Source organism: Gymnoscopelus microlampas (assembly GCF_963454915.1).
Source record: "Gymnoscopelus microlampas genome assembly, chromosome: 16".
Taxonomy (NCBI): Eukaryota; Metazoa; Chordata; class Actinopteri; order Myctophiformes; family Myctophidae; genus Gymnoscopelus; species Gymnoscopelus microlampas.
In genome coordinates, this window is record NC_139953.1 from 5,692,615 (window position 1) to 5,713,136 (window position 20,522).

Below are 20,522 nucleotides of genomic sequence, written 5' to 3' on the forward strand. Positions count from 1 at the left end.
TTGCTCTAAACTCTTTACAACAGACTGGAGTTCCTGCAGGGATGAATATTTGTTTTGGGTGGGGGGGGGTGTGATTCAGTTTATTCTGTTGGAATTATAGGATGCAATGTAATGTGAACGTGCCGCTGTGAGAGGATAGGATCTAATGGTCCAGTGTCGTACTGCGGGAAAATGCAGGTGCCGCTTTTAATTTGGATTCTGCACTTCTTCGTGGAATTCAGTGAGGGTCAAGATCACGCCAAGATCCTGCGATACAAACGTAAGTATTAACCCGTTAAGACCGGGAACGCACCTGTGTGTAATTTTTAGATTTCTTTGGCTATTCAAAAAATAGCAGATATACAAGCTCATAAGCTATAAGCTTGTAGATCTAGTATTTTTTTTGAAAAAACGTGAAAATGTGTGCAAATCTTTGAATATATATATTTTTAAGCAAACATTTGTAACTCAAATATTTGCTTCTGGGGATTCTACAAATATCTTCTAAATCCTAACAGTGTTCTGAAAATCGTATGTTTCTATGTCAGTGTTCCTCAAACTTTTTCATGTGAAGGAAGATTATTTGGCTGCGGACCCCCGTCTCAAAATATGTTGTTCCAGGGACCTCCCCAGAAGCAAAGATTTGAGTTAAAACATATTTGCTTTAAACAATATATAATATATTCAAAGCTTTGCACCAATTTTCACGATTTCTCAAAAATAGCAGATCTGCAAGCTCGTAGATTGTAGATCTGCTATTTTTGAATAGCCGAAGAAAATCTTAAAATGACACAGGTGCGTTCCCGGCTTGAACGCGGTAAGACAAATTGTTTGTAATTCATCCCGGGCACCTGTGGAATTCACTTCTTTAAATCTTTTGCCTCTGCTACTGCAGAAAATTCGACCCCATGTGGGGACAATAAGTGTACTGTTTCAGTTCTGGGGGGGGGGGGGTTCTGGGGGGTAAAGCTCAAAGGGAATTCCATGGGTCAGAACCATGTCCAAACAATAAATTGTTTGAAAACCTCATATAGGTAAAGGAGGAGAGGGACCGACGTTAATCTCGGACTGCCATACAGTAAAAGCCATGATTCATGATTATTGGCTGAAATGTTTACGATGGGCTATAAATTGAAGATAGCCCTTTACTTCAAGGGTTAACCAATTAAACGCTATATACATTAGTTGACCGGAGGTCCCCCGGCCCGTGGCTCTATACTAGGCCCCTCCTTTAAATGGTTTAAAGGAGTAGTTCACCCAAAAAAATGAGAGACCCAAAAAGGAGATTTTTGGGGTTTTTTGTGGCATCAATAATTTTTTATCCGGCGGAAAGATGCTAATGTATCCGGTAGGAGACTCAAAAGAGACTCTTTGAGTCTCCTACCGGAGAGACCGCCTGTCATCAGGTTATTGGCTTAGGAATGCGACAAAAAAAAAAAATCTCCATGAATTCAATGCTTTATGGGGTGTGTAATTGATAGAAAACAACCATGTTTTGGGGCGAAATACTCCTTTAAGCTCTATAATTATTCTGATAGTAATCATTGCCATAGAGTGTTTTTTTCAGGAACGGGGGTCTCCTCGTCTCTCCAGCTCTTTAATAAACAGAATACATTTTCAGGTGGGTGACCAATCTCAACCAATCAGGAGAGAGTATATCCATTTATTGGCTTCAATTTTGTTCCAATTGTGTCTGCTCATGTATTTATTTCATTACTTTGTTTATCCTGTATCCTGTATGAGTTCTCTCTCTCTCGATTGGATACTGACCTGAAAATCTGTGGTGGAAAAAGTACTAACATTTTTTACTTTAAGTAAAAGTATCAATACTGCAACGTAGATATACTCTGTTGCAAGTGAAAGTCAGAGATGAAAAATGTACTTGAGTAAAAGTACAAAAGTATTGCTATCAAAATGTGCTTAAAGTACCAAAAGTAGAAAGTACTCATTATACCTCACATTTGAAAAATGTTCAAATCTAAAAAATGCATGAAAATCTTTTGAAAATAGCAGATCTACAAGTTCACATTCACAAATTGAAATCAAATGCAAATGAGCTTTCCGGAAGGGGGATGGATTACCAGGCTAGGGTTTAAGTGGTTATATGTTTTGTAATAATAATTGTAGTGGAGACTGTGGAGTAAAAGTATAATATTTGCCTCTGAGTACTCCAGTAAAGTAAAAAATACCTAAAAATTGCACCTAAGTACAGTACTTGAGTAAATGTACTTAGTTACTTAAACACCACTGCTGAAAATGCATGTTCTGTTTACTAAAGAGCTGGAGAGACTGTTACTGATCCCTGTTACTGAACAAACACTCTATAATGATTGCCTACAGAGCATAGAGCTATATTAACACTCATTTTAGCAGCAAAACAAAACAAAAAATCACTTTCTGCACCTGTGACCATAGATATAGAAACCAACCTCACTGGCCTCCGCAGTTCATTGGAGCGACCTGTATTGCAGCTGCCATTTTGGAGAAGGCAAGCTTCCTGACTACTGTACTGGCCAATCACAGCTCGTCTTTTCCGGGACTTGTCAGAATCTAGTTGTATACAAATATCCTGTTATATTTTTATACCACTAGATTCTGTCAAGTCCCGGAAAAGACGCGCTGTGATTGGCCAGTAGTCAGGAAGCTTGCCTTCTCCAAAATGGCGCCGGAGATACAGACGCCTCAGAGCCGGAGGAGGCGTCTACCTTTATATGTCTATGCCTGTGACTCTATATTCCATCCCAGGAGGCTCCACAGTGAGCAGGCTGTGTCAGCCTGGCTGCGTCACGTGCTCCGCCCTCAACGGCTGTCTGTCCTGTAAGCCCCGCCTCTTCTTCCACCTGGAGTGGGACGGCGCGAGGCAGAGAGGAGCGTGTCTGTCCTCCTGTCCCCGAGGCCACTACGGCGTCCGCTCGCCCCACATCAGCACCTGCACCAGTAAGTATATGTATTGCACTGTTGTTCTCCTCTACAGTGGTGGAAGAAGTACTCACGTTTGTTACTTAAGTACGAGTATCAATACCGCAATGTAGATGTGCTCTGTTACAAGTAGAAGTCCCGTATTCAAAATGTACTTGAGTAAAAGTACAAAAGTATTGGTATCAAAAGATACTTAAAGTATCTTCCGGCGCCCGACCGGAAGTGTCGCAAAAGCGTGACTTACGTGAGGAAATAGAACGGAAGCGGATGGGGAGCCATCTTTTTGACACGGTGATCCATCTGTCCCTTCCTTCTCAGAATCGCCTAGGGTGATTCCAGAGCTGCTCTAGCCCCGCGGAAAGAAAGAAACAAAAAAAACAAAAAGATAAAAAAACGTATATATACCTTTTTGGCACTCCACGGGTGTATTTGCAAAAAGGTATATATACGATTTTAGCACTCAACATCAGATCTCTCCCGGAAAAAAGAAAAATACGAGATTTAGAGCAAGGACCATAGGCGTGGGTTTTTAACTGCGGCGGACCCGTTATGGAGTTATGAAATTTCTCTACTGTACCACTCGTCCTAGGATATCATAACATCATAAGAAAAGTGAGAAACCCGTCGGGTGAAATTCTCCTTTAAAATGACCCCAAACATGTTTGAAACGGAAGTAGGACTATCCCTTTATAAAGAGAGCTGAGACAGAAGGCAAAAATCACTCAAACCACCGGTCAAGTCTTCACTCCTGCTCTCACCTCATCATCGTCATGAAATGTGTGTTATGACTGAAAGAACAAGATCACAGATACATTGAGGTGGTTGGGGGCATCTAATACAGATGCCTCCTTGCAGGGCGCCACGTGAAAGACCAGGAGCAGATGTGGGAACAGGCTCAAAAACAAATGTATAGTCCCGGGTTACCAGAACGTGGCATACCTGTGTTTCCGGCAGTGGTGGAAAAAGTACTCAAGTAAAAGTATCAACACCATCATGTAGAAATACTCTGTTACGAGTAAAAGTCAGGAATTAAAAGTTTACTTGAGTGAAACATATCATAATATACTTAAAGTACAAAAGTAAAAGTAGTCATTATGCAGAATGTCCCATTTCACAATTTTTCAAATGTGTAAAATCTTTTTGAAAATAGCAGATCTACAAGCAGATCTACGAGCTTGTAGATCGGCTATTTTCAAATGGCCGAAATGTATATAGGGCTGAAGTGGTTATTGTATGTTTTGTAATAATAATCAAAATCTAGTAACTAACTAAAAATAATTATAGTGGAGTTAAAGTACAATATTTGCCTTTGAGATGTAGTGGCGTAGAAGTAAAAGTACTGAAAATTGGAAATACTCCAGTAAAGTAAAAAAAATACCTCAAAATTTTACTTAAGTACAGTACTTGAGTAAATGTACTTAGTTACTTTACACCACTGGTTTCCTAGCCTGACACTCAGCCTGAATTTTCATTTCGTTTCACTCCATTATTCAGTGTGAAAGGCAAGCCCTCTCAGTGCAGCCGTTTTCTGAGATGGGGGCGTGGCCAAAGTGGGACTCTTTGAAGATTGGTTCATACTGGATTATCCCGATCTCAATTGGGCCGGGCCGCCGGGTAGATTTTCAACCGAGAAAACCCGGCCGTCGACAGCGTCACCAGACACTGAATGAGAGGCTAGCAATAGGCTCTATTCACAGCAGGCATATTATGAAGACATTCACAGGTGTTACCAATGATACTAATGAAGGCTCTGTTCCATTCTGGTCAAACAGAGTCAGGGTGCTGATGTTGTGCATGTTGGCTCACTGGAAACACTCTGCTACACCAGTGGGTCTACAGTTGGGGTCCAGGGACCCTCATGGGCTTCCAAATGGCCCCTTACAGGTGTGTAACTCTGAGAGTGTACAAATGGAACCAAATGGACCCGTAAGGGTCCATTTGGTTCCATTTGTACACTCTCAGAGTTATGGGGGTCGTGGAAACCACTGTGCTACACTAAATGGAACAGAGCCTTCATTAGTATCATTGGTAACACCTGTGAAGGAAGTGATAATATGGCTGCTGTGCATAGAGCCTATTCAGGGGCTGGAGGCAGGCTACTGGTTTCCGGTTGTTCTGGTTCATTTTCCCATGGCATCATTTTGATTTGGCCCGGCAGCCGACTGAACTGGTGGAAACACTTGTGAAGGTGTCTTGTGTGTCTCGCTGGTTCAAACATGGTACTGAGCCAATCAAACGCAGCTATATGGGAAAATGAACAGGAAACAAGCATGCCACCTTCTGGAAACACAGAATTACAGTTATGCACATCAGAGCCTGTTATATCTTCATCCTGGCCTCTGGCATAGGCGGCGGGTGAGTCCGACATTTGGGAAGGCTAGTACGGGACACATGCACGCGCGCGCAGCGCGCGTGCATGTGTCCCGATTTTTTTCGGGTTGAAACCCGATTTTTTTCGGGTTTCCCGTGGATAAAGTTACTTTTTTGGTTACTTTATTAAGTTTATTTCGGTTATAGGGTGACAAGCAGTGCTGCGCAGCCTGCGCTGATGTGAACGCAGTAATGCACGTTATTTTCTGCTGAAGGGAGGGGGCGGAGAGGGTGCTCCTTTGATCGGCGGGTAGGCGTGATTGTCACCAGGGGGCTGCAGCGACAGCACACACAATATATAATGCTGCGCACATTTATTATATATAATTTGCTCAATTTCAAAAAATTTCCAGGATAACATTTGGGAAGGCTTAGCCTACCCTAGCCTTCATTACCCGCCGCCTATGGCCTCTGGGAGTACCTCGGGATCACCCCGTTAGATGTATAGCTAATGTGGCCCGGGATAGTGAAGTCTGGGATTCCCTGCTGGAACTGTTCGCTGTGACTCGATTCAGGATAAGGGGTAGAAGATGGATGGATGGAAGACCCCAATTTGCACGTGACGTGTGTGGCCGTAACCCTTTAACTCGTCCACTAATATAGCTACTATGGTACTGTATAAAACAGTGGTTCTCAAACGTTTCAATGTCAAGGACCACCAAATTAATATATATTTGGCCATGGGCCCCCATTTGAAAAGATGCTGTGCCAGAGACCCCATGCAAGATTGACCTTACATTTTTTTAAGATTTAAAAAGAAAAAAAAGATCTACAAGCTTATGACGCATTGTGAGCTTGTAGATCCTACTATAAACATTTAGCTGGGGACCCCCTGGAACACCCTCAATGACCCCTGGGGGTCCCCGGACCCCACTTTGAAAACCACTGGTATTAAAGCATTATGAAATCTTGAATGTGCAGCATATGGTGAATCCTATGACTCTATATGAGTGTCCTGACATACTGTGACCCTTCTCGTGTCTTGCAGGGTGCAGGGAGGACTGCACATCCTGTTTTAACAAGAATTTCTGCACGCGCTGCCACCCCGGACACTTCCTGTTCCGGGGCAGGTGCGGGGACAGCTGTCCGGAGGGCACGGCGCCAAACACTGCGCTACGAGAGTGCACTGGTAAGACCACATGATGTGGAATAACATTGATAGATTGAATTGATTGAATACATTATTAGCAGTAGTGGTGGAAAGTAGCTAAGGGACCAGTCGAAATGTATAGAAGGGGGTCCCTGGAGGAAAATAGGGGAGGGTCATGCCTTTCTAATTTTAGTATAAGGGAGGGTCAGCTAATTTTACTTTGAATCCAAGGGAGGGTCATGCAATTTTGAATTGATAAAATAGTCTGTTTTTTATATACAGTACCTTTTTAGTGCAGCAGAACAGTGGTCAATGACCCCTCTCTATTTCAAATGATATGAAGGATTCAAATCCAGCAACACCTTGGTCTATTTAGAATCAATGACGGTCGTTAACAAGCCATCAACGCCAGTGTTATGTTCTAGGTTTTTTCGGAGGGTATACGCTACGATACGATGAGCGCGGCCGTGGGTATACGCTCTCGCGTTTTCAATGGATGAAATGGTTATTAGACTGTATACGCTTCTTCCCAAAATAATCTGGACTGTGTACGGCGTATACAACGTCTGACGGTAGAACACACCACTGATCAACGCACAGCGAGTGTGAACGACCCAGTCAAATCTATTCAGCGTCTTAACGATGGTGGTTGAACAATTAAGCAAGCTTCAAGCTTGAAGAGACGCTTGCCCAGCAGTCCGTGGCGAAGAGACTGAGGCGAAAAAAAATGAGGCCCAAAGCCAGACAGACAGACCAGCATCAGTCTTCCCCTGTCTGAAGTGTGGAAGAGAATGTAAATCCCGCATACAGTAGGTCTGTTCAGCCACACCCAACACTGCACCAGGAGCAGTGGAGCCACTGTCCGGGGCGCGACTCCATAGTCTCTCGAGACTGACGGGTGCCAATGATGAAAAAAAAGGCCATGGGTTTTCAACTGATTATGAACCAGGGACCACCACCCTGAGAATCAACCTGGGGACCACTGTTGTGTTGGGAGGGGGGATATGGGCGTGATGTGGGGGACAACGCTTGAAATTAAATAATGACTGTTAAGGCCTTAATTTAATTTGTTAATTCGAGGTGAATTAGATCAAGCCCTTAACAGTCATTATTTAACTGAGATATGCTAGTGGTCCAGAGCTCAGAAAAGATTGAGAACCACTGATCCATTCCTTTCACATGGTTGCCCTTATTCTGTTCTCTTAACCTTCCATATTAAACTCATGTTAACTGATTCATTGCAACATTTTTATGAGCAAGCACATGTGATTGATATGGGCACATTTCCTAAATGATGACTCAACCAGGTAAACCGGTACAGTTTCCCTTGAAATTCTAACTCCTATTTCTATGGAAATTCTTGACATTCGACTTCCAAGTAACTGACAACATTGATTGATTGATTGATTGATTGATTGATTGATTGATTGATTGATGTATTGTATTTAGTAAGACATGAGAACAACAGTGCATGGAAATACAAATTCACAATACAAGGTCTACTAAACTGGAAGACTCATTAAGCACTGAGCTTGTATGGATGCCAGGGAGGTTAAGTAAACGTACTATACAGCAATGTCAAATTAGATTACATAAAATTACATTACAACTAAAAGCCCTAACTTTTACTTGTAACAGAGTACTTCTACATTGCAGTATTGATACTTTTACTTAAGTAAAACATTTGACCACTTTTTCCACAACTGGTCACTCTACACCACTGCGTGTGCTCCTCTCTCACAGAGTGTCCGTCAGGCTGCCAGCTGTGTGAGGAGGAGAGGGATACCTGTGCCAGGTGCAGGCCACACCTGTTCCTCCTCCACGGCCAGTGTCATCACACCTGCCCACAGGGGTTGGAGGCTGACGTACAGCTCATGCAGTGCAGCCCGCCAGGTGAGAGATCTGGTTTTTGCACCCCAAGCACCACTGTGACGGGTAGAGCTCAGTTGGTAGAGCTCTCGCATTTGGACCACAATGTCGTGGGATCGATCCAGGGCACCACCAACTTAGCGTATGAGAAGCACATTGCGGCAAGTTGTGCGGTAAGTACTGGGACCTGATGGTATAGGTGTGGCGCTCCACCTCAGCAATCCATCTCCCAGGGGTCTAGTGCTTGTAAACGGGATAGACTCCTGCGTTCTCGCCTGATACCGACAATAAGCCTCTCTGAATTACTTACATTACTTACTACACCCGATCTAACTCAGTGGTTGTGACAGACCCCCAAGTATGTATTTAGCCAAGGGCCACCGTCTGAAAAGATTTACGCATTGCAACGCGGTGTGAGGTTGTAGATCTGCTATTTCTTGCAACTATTTTATGACACTGTAATATGATGGAGTAGTGTATTGATCTATGAAAAAAAAATGTTTTTTCATAGACAATTTACAAGTTACAGTGTCTCTTCCATAACTCCCATATATTTGTTCTTCTGATTTCTTTCTTCCTGCCACTGAGTCCATTTCTCATGGACCCCTCATATGTTGTCCCCTCTGTCTCATGCTGCAGTGCACTGTGTGGTAGGGGAGTGGGGACGCTGGGGACCGTGTACTCGCAAAGGAGGCAGCACACACCACGCCTACAGGAGGAGAGAGGAAACGCGCACGCGAGGAGGGGTCCCTCAGCCGCCCGCCACTCACGGCGGCCCGTGCCCGAATGTCTCGGAGTGGAGGAAGTGTGTCATCAAAAAGCGTCCAAGTAAAGTGCAATGGTTTATATGAGGGGTCTTCAACCTTTTTCATGCAGAGGAAGAAATGATAATGGCTATCCACTAGGCCTAATAGCTATTGTTTTGGTACAGCCTATCTTGTTATGGTTCAGTTTGTCCTTCAGGCAGCTACAGTATAACTATGATCCCTGCCCTGTGCTCCAGGCAGAACTACCGTACCACTGACATGAGTGTTAATGTACTTCTGACCATGATATCATGTACATAAAGCATAACCACCACCACCTAGAATATTGTCTCGACTCCTATGTGCCTTATTATCGATTGCTGATTGATCCAGAATTCCACGACAATGCCAAGAACCCCCTAGCTGAGAGAGATGAAGCAGGGAGCCCCCCACTACATATTGTATACAATTGTGTTGAAGATTAAACTTTTTTCATAGATTTCATAGATAGCCTCATAGACTTGTTTGACAGCACAGTCATCAGTGCATGTTAGATTCATGTTAATGTGTATTTTCCGACGTTTAACCGCCTAAAACGTCATAAACTTGACTTTTCACTCAGTACTTGGTCTGCTCTTTTTTTCCCCTCTACGCCAAACCTCTTTGCCGATAATAGCCGATCTACAATTCTACAAGAAATGTGGTTTGAGGTTCAATATTAACCTCTTCTTTTCCTCTTCTTTTCCTTCCTAGGCTGACATCGGTAGGCTATAAGAGAAGATGGTGATGGCTGGACTGGATGGAGGCAAATGACGACTCCAATAACATCAATCTAAAGCTATGAATTCAAAAACATTGTCATTGTTGCAACTTCACACAAACTAATGTGAATCTTGGTCGACAAATCAACAGCTGACTATAGTAGCCTACTGTATATACAGTAGTTTGATGCCTTTCTGGGAGGTTGCTGAACTTGATGTAGCCAAATGAATGTATATTCTACTGTATTGGTGAATGTGAAATGCATAATGGATGGACTACTGATCAATGAAAGATGCTATCTTTTTCTGTGTCTAGCCAACTTTCACCCAAAACAGTTCTTCATTTTTACTTTCTTATAAGTTATAGAAATAACAATTGATTTCTTATATAAGATAACATCTGATGTTCTGATTTATTGAAAAGACATGGCTCCCCCCCCTCCTCAAATCATCTTCGTCTTCTTCAGTATGTTTATATTGGGCCTCCATTGGTCATAGTGTACACAGCTGAACATAATGCTTCAATTCAATTCAATTCAATTCAATTCAATTCAATTCAATTCAATTCAATTCAATTCAATTCAATTCAATTCAATTCAATTCAAATGCAATTCAATTCAATGGGGCTGTACGTATTGGCATGGGAAACTCAAGTTTACATTACCAAAGCAAGTGTCAAATAAAATGTATAAAACAGCAAGAAATGTATGGTGGTGCAATTAAAATAGAATAAAGCCTATTAAACACATCAGAGCTGTTTACAAGGTGTCACACTGCAACTGCCATCACATTTAAGTTTAAGAAATGTAAAAGGTAGCTTACAAAAAAATACAATATTGTACAGATAAATTAAGAAAAAACTTAAAAAGAAATACAAGCAGCGATATTTCAACGCTCAGTTTCGTACAGTAGGACTACAGTATGATTTGTAGTTTCTTTTTTTTAAGATTGTATTCCATTGGATAATGCTTTTCTCGCGAGAGTGTGGCTCGCCTGCCCAAAACTCGCCTGGGTCACGTGACGCACGTGTTCCAGGCAGCTAGGAGGTGTGTGCGTTCTGTGTTGACAGCATTCAGTGTTGCCATGTCCGCTTATTCTAAGCGACTCTGGGCTTGTTTTTCTGTAAAGTCGCTTGTAAATATTGGTTAGTTGCGCCGGGTTGAGTTTTTTTTGGGTAAAAGAAAAGTGTAGTTGTTTATTTGGCCTTGTTTCCTAATGTTGCTTAAACCTGTGGTTCTCAAACATTTTCATATCAAGGACCCCTTTGTCCACAGTCCCCCCCCCCCACCCCAATATGAAAATATTTTGTGCCAGGGACCCTCCATTACCATACAAGATTTGTGTTGTTAAAATGTTTCAAAAATGTTTTTAAAAAATTACCTTTTTTTTCAAGATTCTTTTTGAAAATAGCCGTTGCGTAGTCGTTACTTTTGGGCTTGTTTTCATAAACCTGGTTGCTTACTTCTCTCGCATGATCTGGCAACACTGACAGCAGTGAGAGAGCACAGCCATTTCTCTCTCTGAACAACCAAAACATTATGGATATTATGAACACAGCAGGGCTTTCACAGCAGCCTTCCGCGGCTCTAATGAAGGTGAGTTGTCGGGAAATGAATGCGTTTCCATTCAATTATCCCGAGAATCCCGCCCGTAAAGTTAGCCAACGAGCTAACTATTATTATACACAGTGTACAAGCTAGCCATGGTTCACATGACGCTCGTCTGTGACAAGCGTCATGGAACCACTTGTTCCTGGTTTGAGAATGTTTTACATTTACAACCGGTACATCTACATAAACGTCCAGATTTCTAATATAAAGTGCTTAACTCATGGCCACGGATGTAACAAGTTAAAGCGCCTGGGTGTAAGTACCTGTATCTTCCGTATTGTTCAATAAAAACGCATTTTAATCCGATTGGCGGCCATTTTCTATTTCTTTTTTGTATAATGAAGTGCAATACACATACCAACCGATAGGGGCGCGTAGTTGAAAGCACAATGGGGAATATTCAAAGAAAATGGCCACTGATCGGATTAAAAAGTTTTTTATTGAACAATACGGAATATATGGTAGTTAGTCCCGGGCGATTTAACGTGTTACATCAGTGGCTTAGGGGCCAGCACATTATATTACACATCTGACCGTTTATGTAGATGGACTGGTTGTAAATGTAAAACATTCTCAAACCAGGAACAAGTGGTTCCATGACGCTTGTGACTAGACGAGCGTCATGTGAACCATGGCTAACAGTGTACAACAAGCTAGCTCTGGTCCATAGCGTTAGAAGGAGTTCTCCCGAACTGCTATGTTACTTTCAAGCCGTTGCCCGCACACCCTCCGCCTGGGTGTTCACTCTCCATTCCGACATCTCACCACTCCGACTAGTGGCTTCCGCGTGCGGTTAGGGTTAGGGTTAGGGTTAGGTATAGGGTTCCCTGGTAAACCCAACCGAAGGGGGGGTTTACCAGGCTAGCACACCCTCTGTAGTGCAGCCTCTCGACTGGAGTAAAAATAAAACAATACGCTTTTGCTATTCATCAAAACAAAGACGGATTTAAGATGTTGAAAGCCCACTCTCCGTGGTGGGAACACTCGGAGACCCCCACGTCATGTCTAAAATACACTTTTTGGCCAGAAAAGAAAATATTCCACCGGATGGAAAAAAAACATTTAGTTGCTCCACTGCGCCCCCTACAGATCTGGGCTATGGAATTTGTCTATTGGCAAGGTCTGTAGGGGGCGCAGTGGAGCAACTAAAACTCCTAACGCTATGGACCAGAGCTACGTGCAAGCCACACACACACACACACACACACACACACACACACACACACACACACACACACACACACACACACACACACACACACACACACACACGTTGCTAATTATAGTGTAGTAGCGCTATTAACAGGTGTTTATTTATGCATAGCCTACTTACTGTAGCAATGGGTTCATAAGACACTTCTGTACCAGCAAGGTAAAAGAAAAGCATTCTCTGTGTTTGTTTATGTTTTATAATAATCATCAGCTTCATCTTATAGTGATGGCATGGTAGGGCCTACCATACCATCACTATAAGATGAATAGTGATGGTATGAATGATACTCTTGTTACAAGTAAAAGTCTGGAATTCAAAATGCACTTGAGTAAAGGTTCAAAAGTATTGGTATCAAAATGTACTTAAAGTACCAAAAGTAGAAAGTACTCATTATGCAGAATGTCCCATTTCACAAGTTTTCAAATGTATGAAAATCTTTTGAGCAGATCTACAAGCTCACAATGCGACGCATTTCAGATCTGCTATTTTCAAATGGCCGAAATGTATACAGGGCTGAAGTGGTTAATGTATGTTTTGTAATAATAATCAAAATCTACAAAGTAACTAGTAACTAAAGTGTTCACCAGAGGCAGCTCCACGGATCATGTTCAACTCAGATTTGGCACAACTAATGAATGCATCAAAGACAGCCACCGCTTTGAAGTATGTCAGAGAGGGGAGATTAGAAAAGCCACCTAGTTGGCCTTTAACCTCAATCTGTGATTTCCTCAACTGGTTGGCTGTATGTTGAACATCAGCAACATAGGTTTAGAACAGGGGCAACTTTGATGATGGAGAGGGCCACTATATTTCCACACTTACTCCAGGGGGCCACATTGCATATTGTTGCTGTCGGGCAGAAACCTCATATCTCCATATTCTTTTTTTCCCGTAAATTAACACATCCACCGCCAGAGGTTAATCTCATAATGTACTCACCAGTGCCAAGGTTTTATTGTTGTTTTTTTTTTTTTTCACGTCGCCTTAGACCCCGTTAAAATCCTTAAGAATGCGCGATGCACTGTTTGTAAACATCGTGCAGATGTCCCTGTGTCTACCAGTGCAGACCACGTGTCAAACGGGGCATCCATGTTGTAGTTAGAACGGTTTATGTTAAACATTGATGACCGAGGAGAAAAAACTACAAGGGAGAAAATGGAGTTTTAGTGTGCGCTTTAGAATGGAGGCCGACGGGAACGGCAAAACCGGATCGCAATAGTTTGTTGGTGTTACACTGAAAATGGTCTGTGTAGAAAATTGAAAAAAAAATAAAAAAATTGAAAAAAAGGAAAAAGCACCCGGACCGTAGGGCTACGGTCTCGGCGCTTCACAGTTGGATTTAATGGACCGTAGGACTACGTTCTTGGCGGTTAATGTGTTTTAATGCTGTGTACTTCGTCATTCTAGTATGTCACACAAAAGTAGCTAAAATAGCTGATCTACAAGCTCAAAACGCGTCGCGATGCGACGCGTTTTGAGCTTGTAGATCTGCTATTTTAGCCATTTTGGAATTGGAATCCTGAATTATTTTTTGGTATTTTTGAATTGGAATCCTGAAAAGTAACATTTGTATTCAATTTCAAATGCATTTAGTTATACTTAAGTTAACTTCATGAACTTAAATACAAATACATTGGACATAAAAAAAAGTCATTAAACTGATAATATAGTTTTTAAAGCGGAACAGCTGAAATCAATAATATATCAGTATTCCGAGATGAGATTTTATTCTGCTTTATTCCACATGGTGGTCATATGTCCTGTCATTGACGGCTGTCTGTTTGCTGTCAGTATGGCAGGCTGTGGTGAAGTGGACCCCCGTTCCACGGACGCTCCCCCCTGCTCCGTCTAAACTAATGGAGGATGGCGGTGCTGCTACCGATTCCTCCTCCTCCTCCTCTTCCCCCGTCCCGGAGTGCGCCATCTGCCTGCAGAGCTGCGTGCACCCCGTGCGCCTCCCGTGCCGCCACGTCTTCTGTTTCCTGTGTGTGAAGGTATAGGGGATATGGGTCACTTTATTCATTTATTATTATTATTTATCGCAATAGAGCACCGGAGTCTGACGTCACTACCACTAGAGGGCGCTTGTTTCACGGGTTCGTGGCTTTATTTTTTGTGTTGAAATCCCCATTTGGGAATCTTAGATCACGTCATAAGAACTGTGTTCCAAACACCACCCTGGCGTTTTTGTCAGGGGGGGTGGCTCTGCATCGTTTATGATATTCATTCATATTTGATACAGCCTGTTTCTGGCGAAAATGGAATTCATTCTGCCGTAAAAGTCTTAAGAACTACTACTTCCGGGTCTGAAATCACTGTCCCCACAGCAGCCGCGTTCATGGGAAATGTAGTCTTTTTGGTCGTTTGACTCGTTTCTAGTGTTTATATTGTGTTACTCTTTGGGTAAATGTGTACATTCACACCTTCAGTCGATGCTTCATATCCATATGAGTAAAAACGCCAGGGTGGTGTGTTTATTTTTGGAGCACAGTTCTTATATGAAGCGATCTAAGATTCCCCAATGAGGATATCAATACAAAAAGTAAAGCCATGAACCTGCGGAAAGCGCCCTCTACTGGCAGTGATGTCAGGACTTCTGTGCTCTATAAAAACTTTAGAAAAAAGCATAACTGCTTCATGCTGTTGGCTGGAAACTTTGTCCAAAACTGTTATTTTTCAGGAAAGAATCTGTGGAAATGGATCCAATGTAGTTATAATTTAGTCATACTTTTCATTGATTATACCTTTTGATGCAACTTTTCTACCGTATTGTATGTATTATGTATTACTGTTGAATTGAGTGCAATGGAAATATTTATAAAAAAACACAGACATACTTGATTACCACAGTAATATCGTTAATAGCAAATTATCTTTTTGGCCACAATAATCGTGACATTATTGTGACAATGTTTCATATGGTTTTACATGAAGGGCGCCTCATGGCACAGCAAGCGCTGCGCCCTCTGCAGGCAGGAAGTGCCCGAGGACTTCCTGGAGCGGCCCACCCTCCTGTCCCCCGACGAGCTGAAGGCGGCGGCCGTGGGCGGCGGCTCCCGAACGTCCGCCGGAGGTGGCGGCGGCGCCCCCGGAGGCCACGCCTGGTACTACGAGGGACGTAACGGCTGGTGGCAGTACGACGACAGGTAGTGGTGGACAGAGTACTCAACCCTCAGACAGTACTTGAGTGAAAGTACCTATTGATACTGCCTGGTCAAATATGACTCTATAATGGGGGTCTTCAACAGGGGGTCCGGGACTCCTAGGGGGTCCTCAGAGTTTCTACGGGGGGCCGCCATTCTTTGTGTGATAGGATTATTATATATTTTCCACTTGAACCCCAGCATCCCTATTCTGAGGGGAACTTTAGCCGAAAATAGCAGATCTACAAGCTCACATTGCCCCGCGCTGCAAGGTGTTGTGATTTGTGCATTTAACCATGTTAGATTCATTGAAAAGAGTCATCCTTGGTTTCTATTGACTGATATTGTCCTTCTAATGCGTGAGGGGGCCGTGTTTTTTCAATTTATTTTTTCCTTTTATTTGTTTTTTGGAAAATGACAAAAATAAATAAATACAATAAATGTAAAAAGTAATTGTCCTCACGCATTAGAAGGACAATATCAGGACAATATTAAAGTGGTTACAATCTAAAATGATGGATGCTTTTCCCAGTCTTAATGGGTTAATAATATATATATTTAATTTTGGGTCCTTAGAGAAATGATGATATTTCCATTTGAAATGTAGTGAAGTAAATGTAATTAACGTTGCTGACCACCTGGTGCCATATAGGACCAGCAGTGAGCTGGAGGAGGCCTTCGCCAAGGGCAGGAAGAGCACGGAGATGCTGATCGCCGGCTTCCTGTACGTGGCCGACCTGGAGCACATGGTGCAGTACCGCCGCAACGAGCACGGGCGCCGCCGCAAGATGAAGAGGGACGTCCTGGACATCCCCAAGAAGGGCGTGGCGGGGTTGAGGTAAATGGCTCTGTCAAAATTATCGCCAGACCTATTTCTGGCTGCGTGCACCCACTGCCAGCGATTTTTCGATTTTTCTAACCTTCTCAAGTAGTCACATAATATTTATCTCCAGTATGATCGATCCTCTGATGGTTGCTAATCACAGAGGGTTTCACTGTGCTTCCGTGAAAAAAATGTCATCACGACCTCTCGTTCGCTTGTTATACACCGTTGAAAATAGCATGTCTCGCCAAAAATACATACAGGCAGGATTTCCCAAATACTTTAAACAGCAAGTCAATGGAGCAGTAAATCTTTGGATCATGTTATCTCCTGGTTCTGTGTGGAAAGAATATATATATATATATATTTTTTTTTTTTTAAATAAAATATATCTTTTGGAAATGACGGAGATCTACATCAATGGCAGGGAATGTGTTTTAACCCATTAAGACCTGAGGCCGATTCTACAAAATGTCTTCTAAATCCTAAAAGTTTTTCATGTCAAGGACCAAATTATATGCATTTGGCCGCGTTCCCTCATCTCAAAAAATTTTGTTCCAGGGACCTCCAGAAGCAAAGATTTGCTTTAAAAAAAGTGCACACATTTTCAAGATTTTTCAAAAATAGCAGATCTACAAGCTTATAGCGCAGCATGAAGCTATGAGCTTGTATATCTGCTATTTTTTAATAGCCAAAGTATGAAATAATGGTTAAAGTGGTTCAAATTAAAACCTAAAATAATACAGATGCTATCCCGGTTTTACTGGGTTAACATGATCGCCTTGATCGCAATTATTTGAGATGATCTAAATTATTTTTGCTTAATGTCGCTGTCAGGCAGAAACCTCTTATCTCCATATTTAAACTTTGTGTTTTTTTTCGTAAATGAATGCCCTACTTAGGGTTTTAATTAATAACAATTAAATTGTTAATCGCAAATCATTTGAGCACCAATTAATCATCGAGTAAAATGTCGTAATCGTGACAGCCCTGTTTGTATACGACAATTTAGCGCCAACTGACGATGTCATGTTATCGTGACGACCCCTATAGGCTGAGGCTGGACCCTGAACCGGCCCCGGCTCCCGCCACCACCTCCCTCCTCGCCGGAACAGCTGCGACCACCGCGCCGGCGGCAGCAGCAGCAACGGAGCGCGTCAGCTCTGCCGACGGGGCGCCGGCGGACACGGAAGGCCAGACGCCGACGACCGCCACCGCCGCCGCCAGCTTTGGAGTTCTGGACTCCGCATCCCCGGTTCGACCCCCGACCATCCTGGGGGGCCATGATGATCTCGCCAGCCCTTCTTCTTCTTCTTCTTCTCTGTCGCCCCCCTCCACCCTGGAAGAGTCTCTGTCCCTGCTCGCCATCGGCCAGCCGGTAATTCAATTCAGAGACAAATATATTCAACTCTATGAGAAAATGGCCACCGATCGGTGGCCATTTTATTGAACAATACAGAATATAAGGGGTACTTTTGAGAGTCCTGTGCATAATTGTAACATCCGTGACCATGGGTATAGCACTTTATATTTTAAATCGTATATATAGATGTACTGACCCTAAATGGAGAAAGTGCAAACACCAGGTTGACCAGTAGCAGTTAATAAATAGACGAACAAATGAATTTACTTTAACGTGCGGAATCCGAAACAGGCAGCGCTGTGATTCTGAATTTTGTTACGATTACGGTGATTAGTATTATTGACACCACCTGGGCGAGTGAGTCGTGTAACTTTCGCGACTTTAAGCTGTGTATGTGTTCAACAACACAGCCATGCAGCCTTGCAGTTTAAGCGCAGATTTCAGCTTGGGGAAAAGCACCCTCCAACGGTTTTGGGTACCTGGAATCTGTTGCTGGTTCATAGTCACCATTGTGTTATCATGGTATTCCTATTCTTGCTATTATGTTGCAAATGATTGTGTGTGTGCGGGCGAAATAACTGACAGCTATGACAGGTGACGAAAGCTTGCCAGACCCTATGCCAGGCTAACAACGGTTGCTAAGCTAGCATTGGACAATGGAACCAAATGAACCCTAACGGGTCCATTTGGTTCCATTTGTACACTCTCAGAGTAAAATTAACATTGATTTTACAATATATAAATTGGGGTCCCAGAGATAGAAATGCCATTAAATGGGGGTCCGTAGCCTAATGCATGTCAAACTGGGGGTCTTTGAAATTAAAATGGTTGAGAATCACTGCTACGGGGCCTACTCTGTGTGGAGTTTGCATGTTCTCCCCGTGTCTCCTAGGGTAGTTAATACCCTCACAAAAATATGTAGTAATCCTGGTCACTATACTGCCTCCCCCTGGTCAGCCGGGGCGCCTGATGGAGGAGAAGGGAACTGGTTGGAATAACGTGTTCCTTCCACGCGCTATGTCCAACCAGGGAAACTCCCCCCTGCCGGGTGATAAGAAGCGGCCTGCTTGCTCCTCATGCGTTGAAGGAGGCATGAGCTTCAGCTTGGGCTCTCCCTAGGCTGGCAGAGGGTAGGTAGTGCCCAGGATTACATAGGCAATTGGCACTGGGTGAAAAAATGTGGGTTACAAAATCGTGGGACAAAAATTAGGTAAAAAAAAAAAAAAAAAAGAGAATCACTGCTAGAGTCGTGAAAATCCTCATTTGTGGGGGTCCCATGGCATATCTTTTCAAATGGGGGTCCACAGGCTAATAAGTGTCAATTTGGTGGTCCACATGAAAAGGTTTGAGAACCACTGCGATAGGGGACACAAAGGAGTCTCTTTGAGTCGCCTACCAGAAATCAAATTATTGGCTCAGGAATGCGACAAAAACAAATACATCTCCATGAATTCAAGGCTTCATGGGGCGTGTAATTGATAGAAAATAAGTATTTTTTTGGGTGAACTGCTCCTTTTAATGGGTTTAATTGTGAATTGTAATTATTTGTTATGACGATCAATCGCCAACTAAAAATGTCATCATCATCTGTGACAGGCCAACCAACCGGAGCAGGGAGGAGGAGGAGGAGGGGGTGAGGCGGTGGACGGCGGCGAGGATGAGGCCGGGGCGCCCCCTAGTGGTGACCAGGCGTACCAGAGCGCGTCGGGCAGCAGTGAGAGCGAGGAAGAGGAGGAGGAGGAGGAGGAGGAAAGGCATCGGGTGGAGCGACGGGGGGCTGAATCGGGGCCACAGCGGAGGAGGAGGAGGCGTAGGAGGCAAAGACTCTTATTATTATCAGGGCGCGGCGGGGAGCTCAGGGAGACGCCGCGGCCGGATAGAGCGCCCCCTAGGGGCGGAACGCCCAGCAGCAGCGGCGTCCGCTCCCATAGCCCGGAAGGACAGTCCACCGTGACTGAAGTGTAACTGTGTGTGTGTGTGTGTGTGTGTGTGTGGGGCCTGGATTATGGATTATATAATGGAGCAGAGGTTCTCAAAGTTGGGGTCCGGGCAGGGACCCCCAGGAGTCCTTGAGGGAGTTTCCAGGGGCCCCAGCAACATTAACATTAACATCAATATCAGTTTAACCACTTCAACCCCTATTTATACATAGGCTATTTGAAAATGATTTTTCCCCCATCTATATGAAATGTTTATATTCTTAAAACATTTTAACAACACACATCTTGTGTGGGGGTCCCTGGCACTAAATATTTTGAGATGGGGATTTTGGGGGTCCTTGGTATGAAAATGTTTGAGAACCTCTGTTATATACAGGTATACAGAACCTCTGTCATAGAGAATATGATACAGGTATACAGAACCTCTGTTATAGAGAATATGATACAGGTATACAGAACCTCTGTTATAGAGAATATGATACAGGTATACAGAACCTCTGTTATAGAGAATATGATACAGGTATACAGAACCTCTGTTATAGAGAATATGATACAGGTATATACAGACCACTTACTACACTTTTGCTTCCCTGTTGTGTAATTAAAGGTGCTGCAAGTCATTTGTTTTGTTTTTAAATAAGTGTTATGTAGTTATGTACTGTATTCTGATAATAATCATGTGTTTATTAACACCTC

The 20,522-nt window shown here is 43.2% G+C and overlaps 2 protein-coding genes across 2 annotated transcripts; both read left to right on the forward strand.

The window, feature by feature from the left end:
- Positions 1 to 2,637: 2,637 nt before the first annotated feature.
- Positions 2,638 to 9,731, forward strand: LOC311062776 (R-spondin-3-like; the record flags this gene model as incomplete). Its single annotated transcript, XM_084081995.1, has 5 exons — positions 2,638 to 2,916; positions 6,257 to 6,397; positions 8,102 to 8,251; positions 8,867 to 9,055; positions 9,727 to 9,731. Exons 1-5 carry the CDS (start codon positions 2,691 to 2,693, stop codon positions 9,729 to 9,731), a joined length of 711 nt encoding a protein of 236 aa, XP_083938121.1. The 5' UTR covers positions 2,638 to 2,690.
- A 1,487-nt stretch (positions 9,732 to 11,218) lies between these two features.
- Positions 11,219 to 20,259, forward strand: LOC311062511 (E3 ubiquitin-protein ligase rnf146-like). Its single transcript, XM_084081601.1, has 6 exons — positions 11,219 to 11,329; positions 14,349 to 14,551; positions 15,492 to 15,703; positions 16,353 to 16,538; positions 17,577 to 17,901; positions 19,483 to 20,259. Exons 2-6 carry the CDS (start codon positions 14,414 to 14,416, stop codon positions 19,849 to 19,851), a joined length of 1,230 nt encoding a protein of 409 aa, XP_083937727.1. The 5' UTR covers positions 11,219 to 11,329; positions 14,349 to 14,413; the 3' UTR covers positions 19,852 to 20,259.
- The last annotated feature ends 263 nt before the right edge of the window (positions 20,260 to 20,522 follow it).

What these genes read in the sequence shown, in the direction of transcription:
- LOC311062511 (XM_084081601.1), top strand. Translation starts at nt 14,414, where the DNA reads ATGGAGGATGGCGGTGCTGCTACCGATTCCTCCTCCTCCTCCTCTTCC. An exon ending in TGGTGGCAGTACGACGACAG is followed by an intron (nt 15,704 to 16,352) that starts GTAGTGGTGGAC and finishes GGTGCCATATAG; the next exon opens with GACCAGCAGTGAGCTGGAGG. An exon ending in TGCTCGCCATCGGCCAGCCG is followed by an intron (nt 17,902 to 19,482) that starts GTAATTCAATTC and finishes CATCTGTGACAG; the next exon opens with GCCAACCAACCGGAGCAGGG.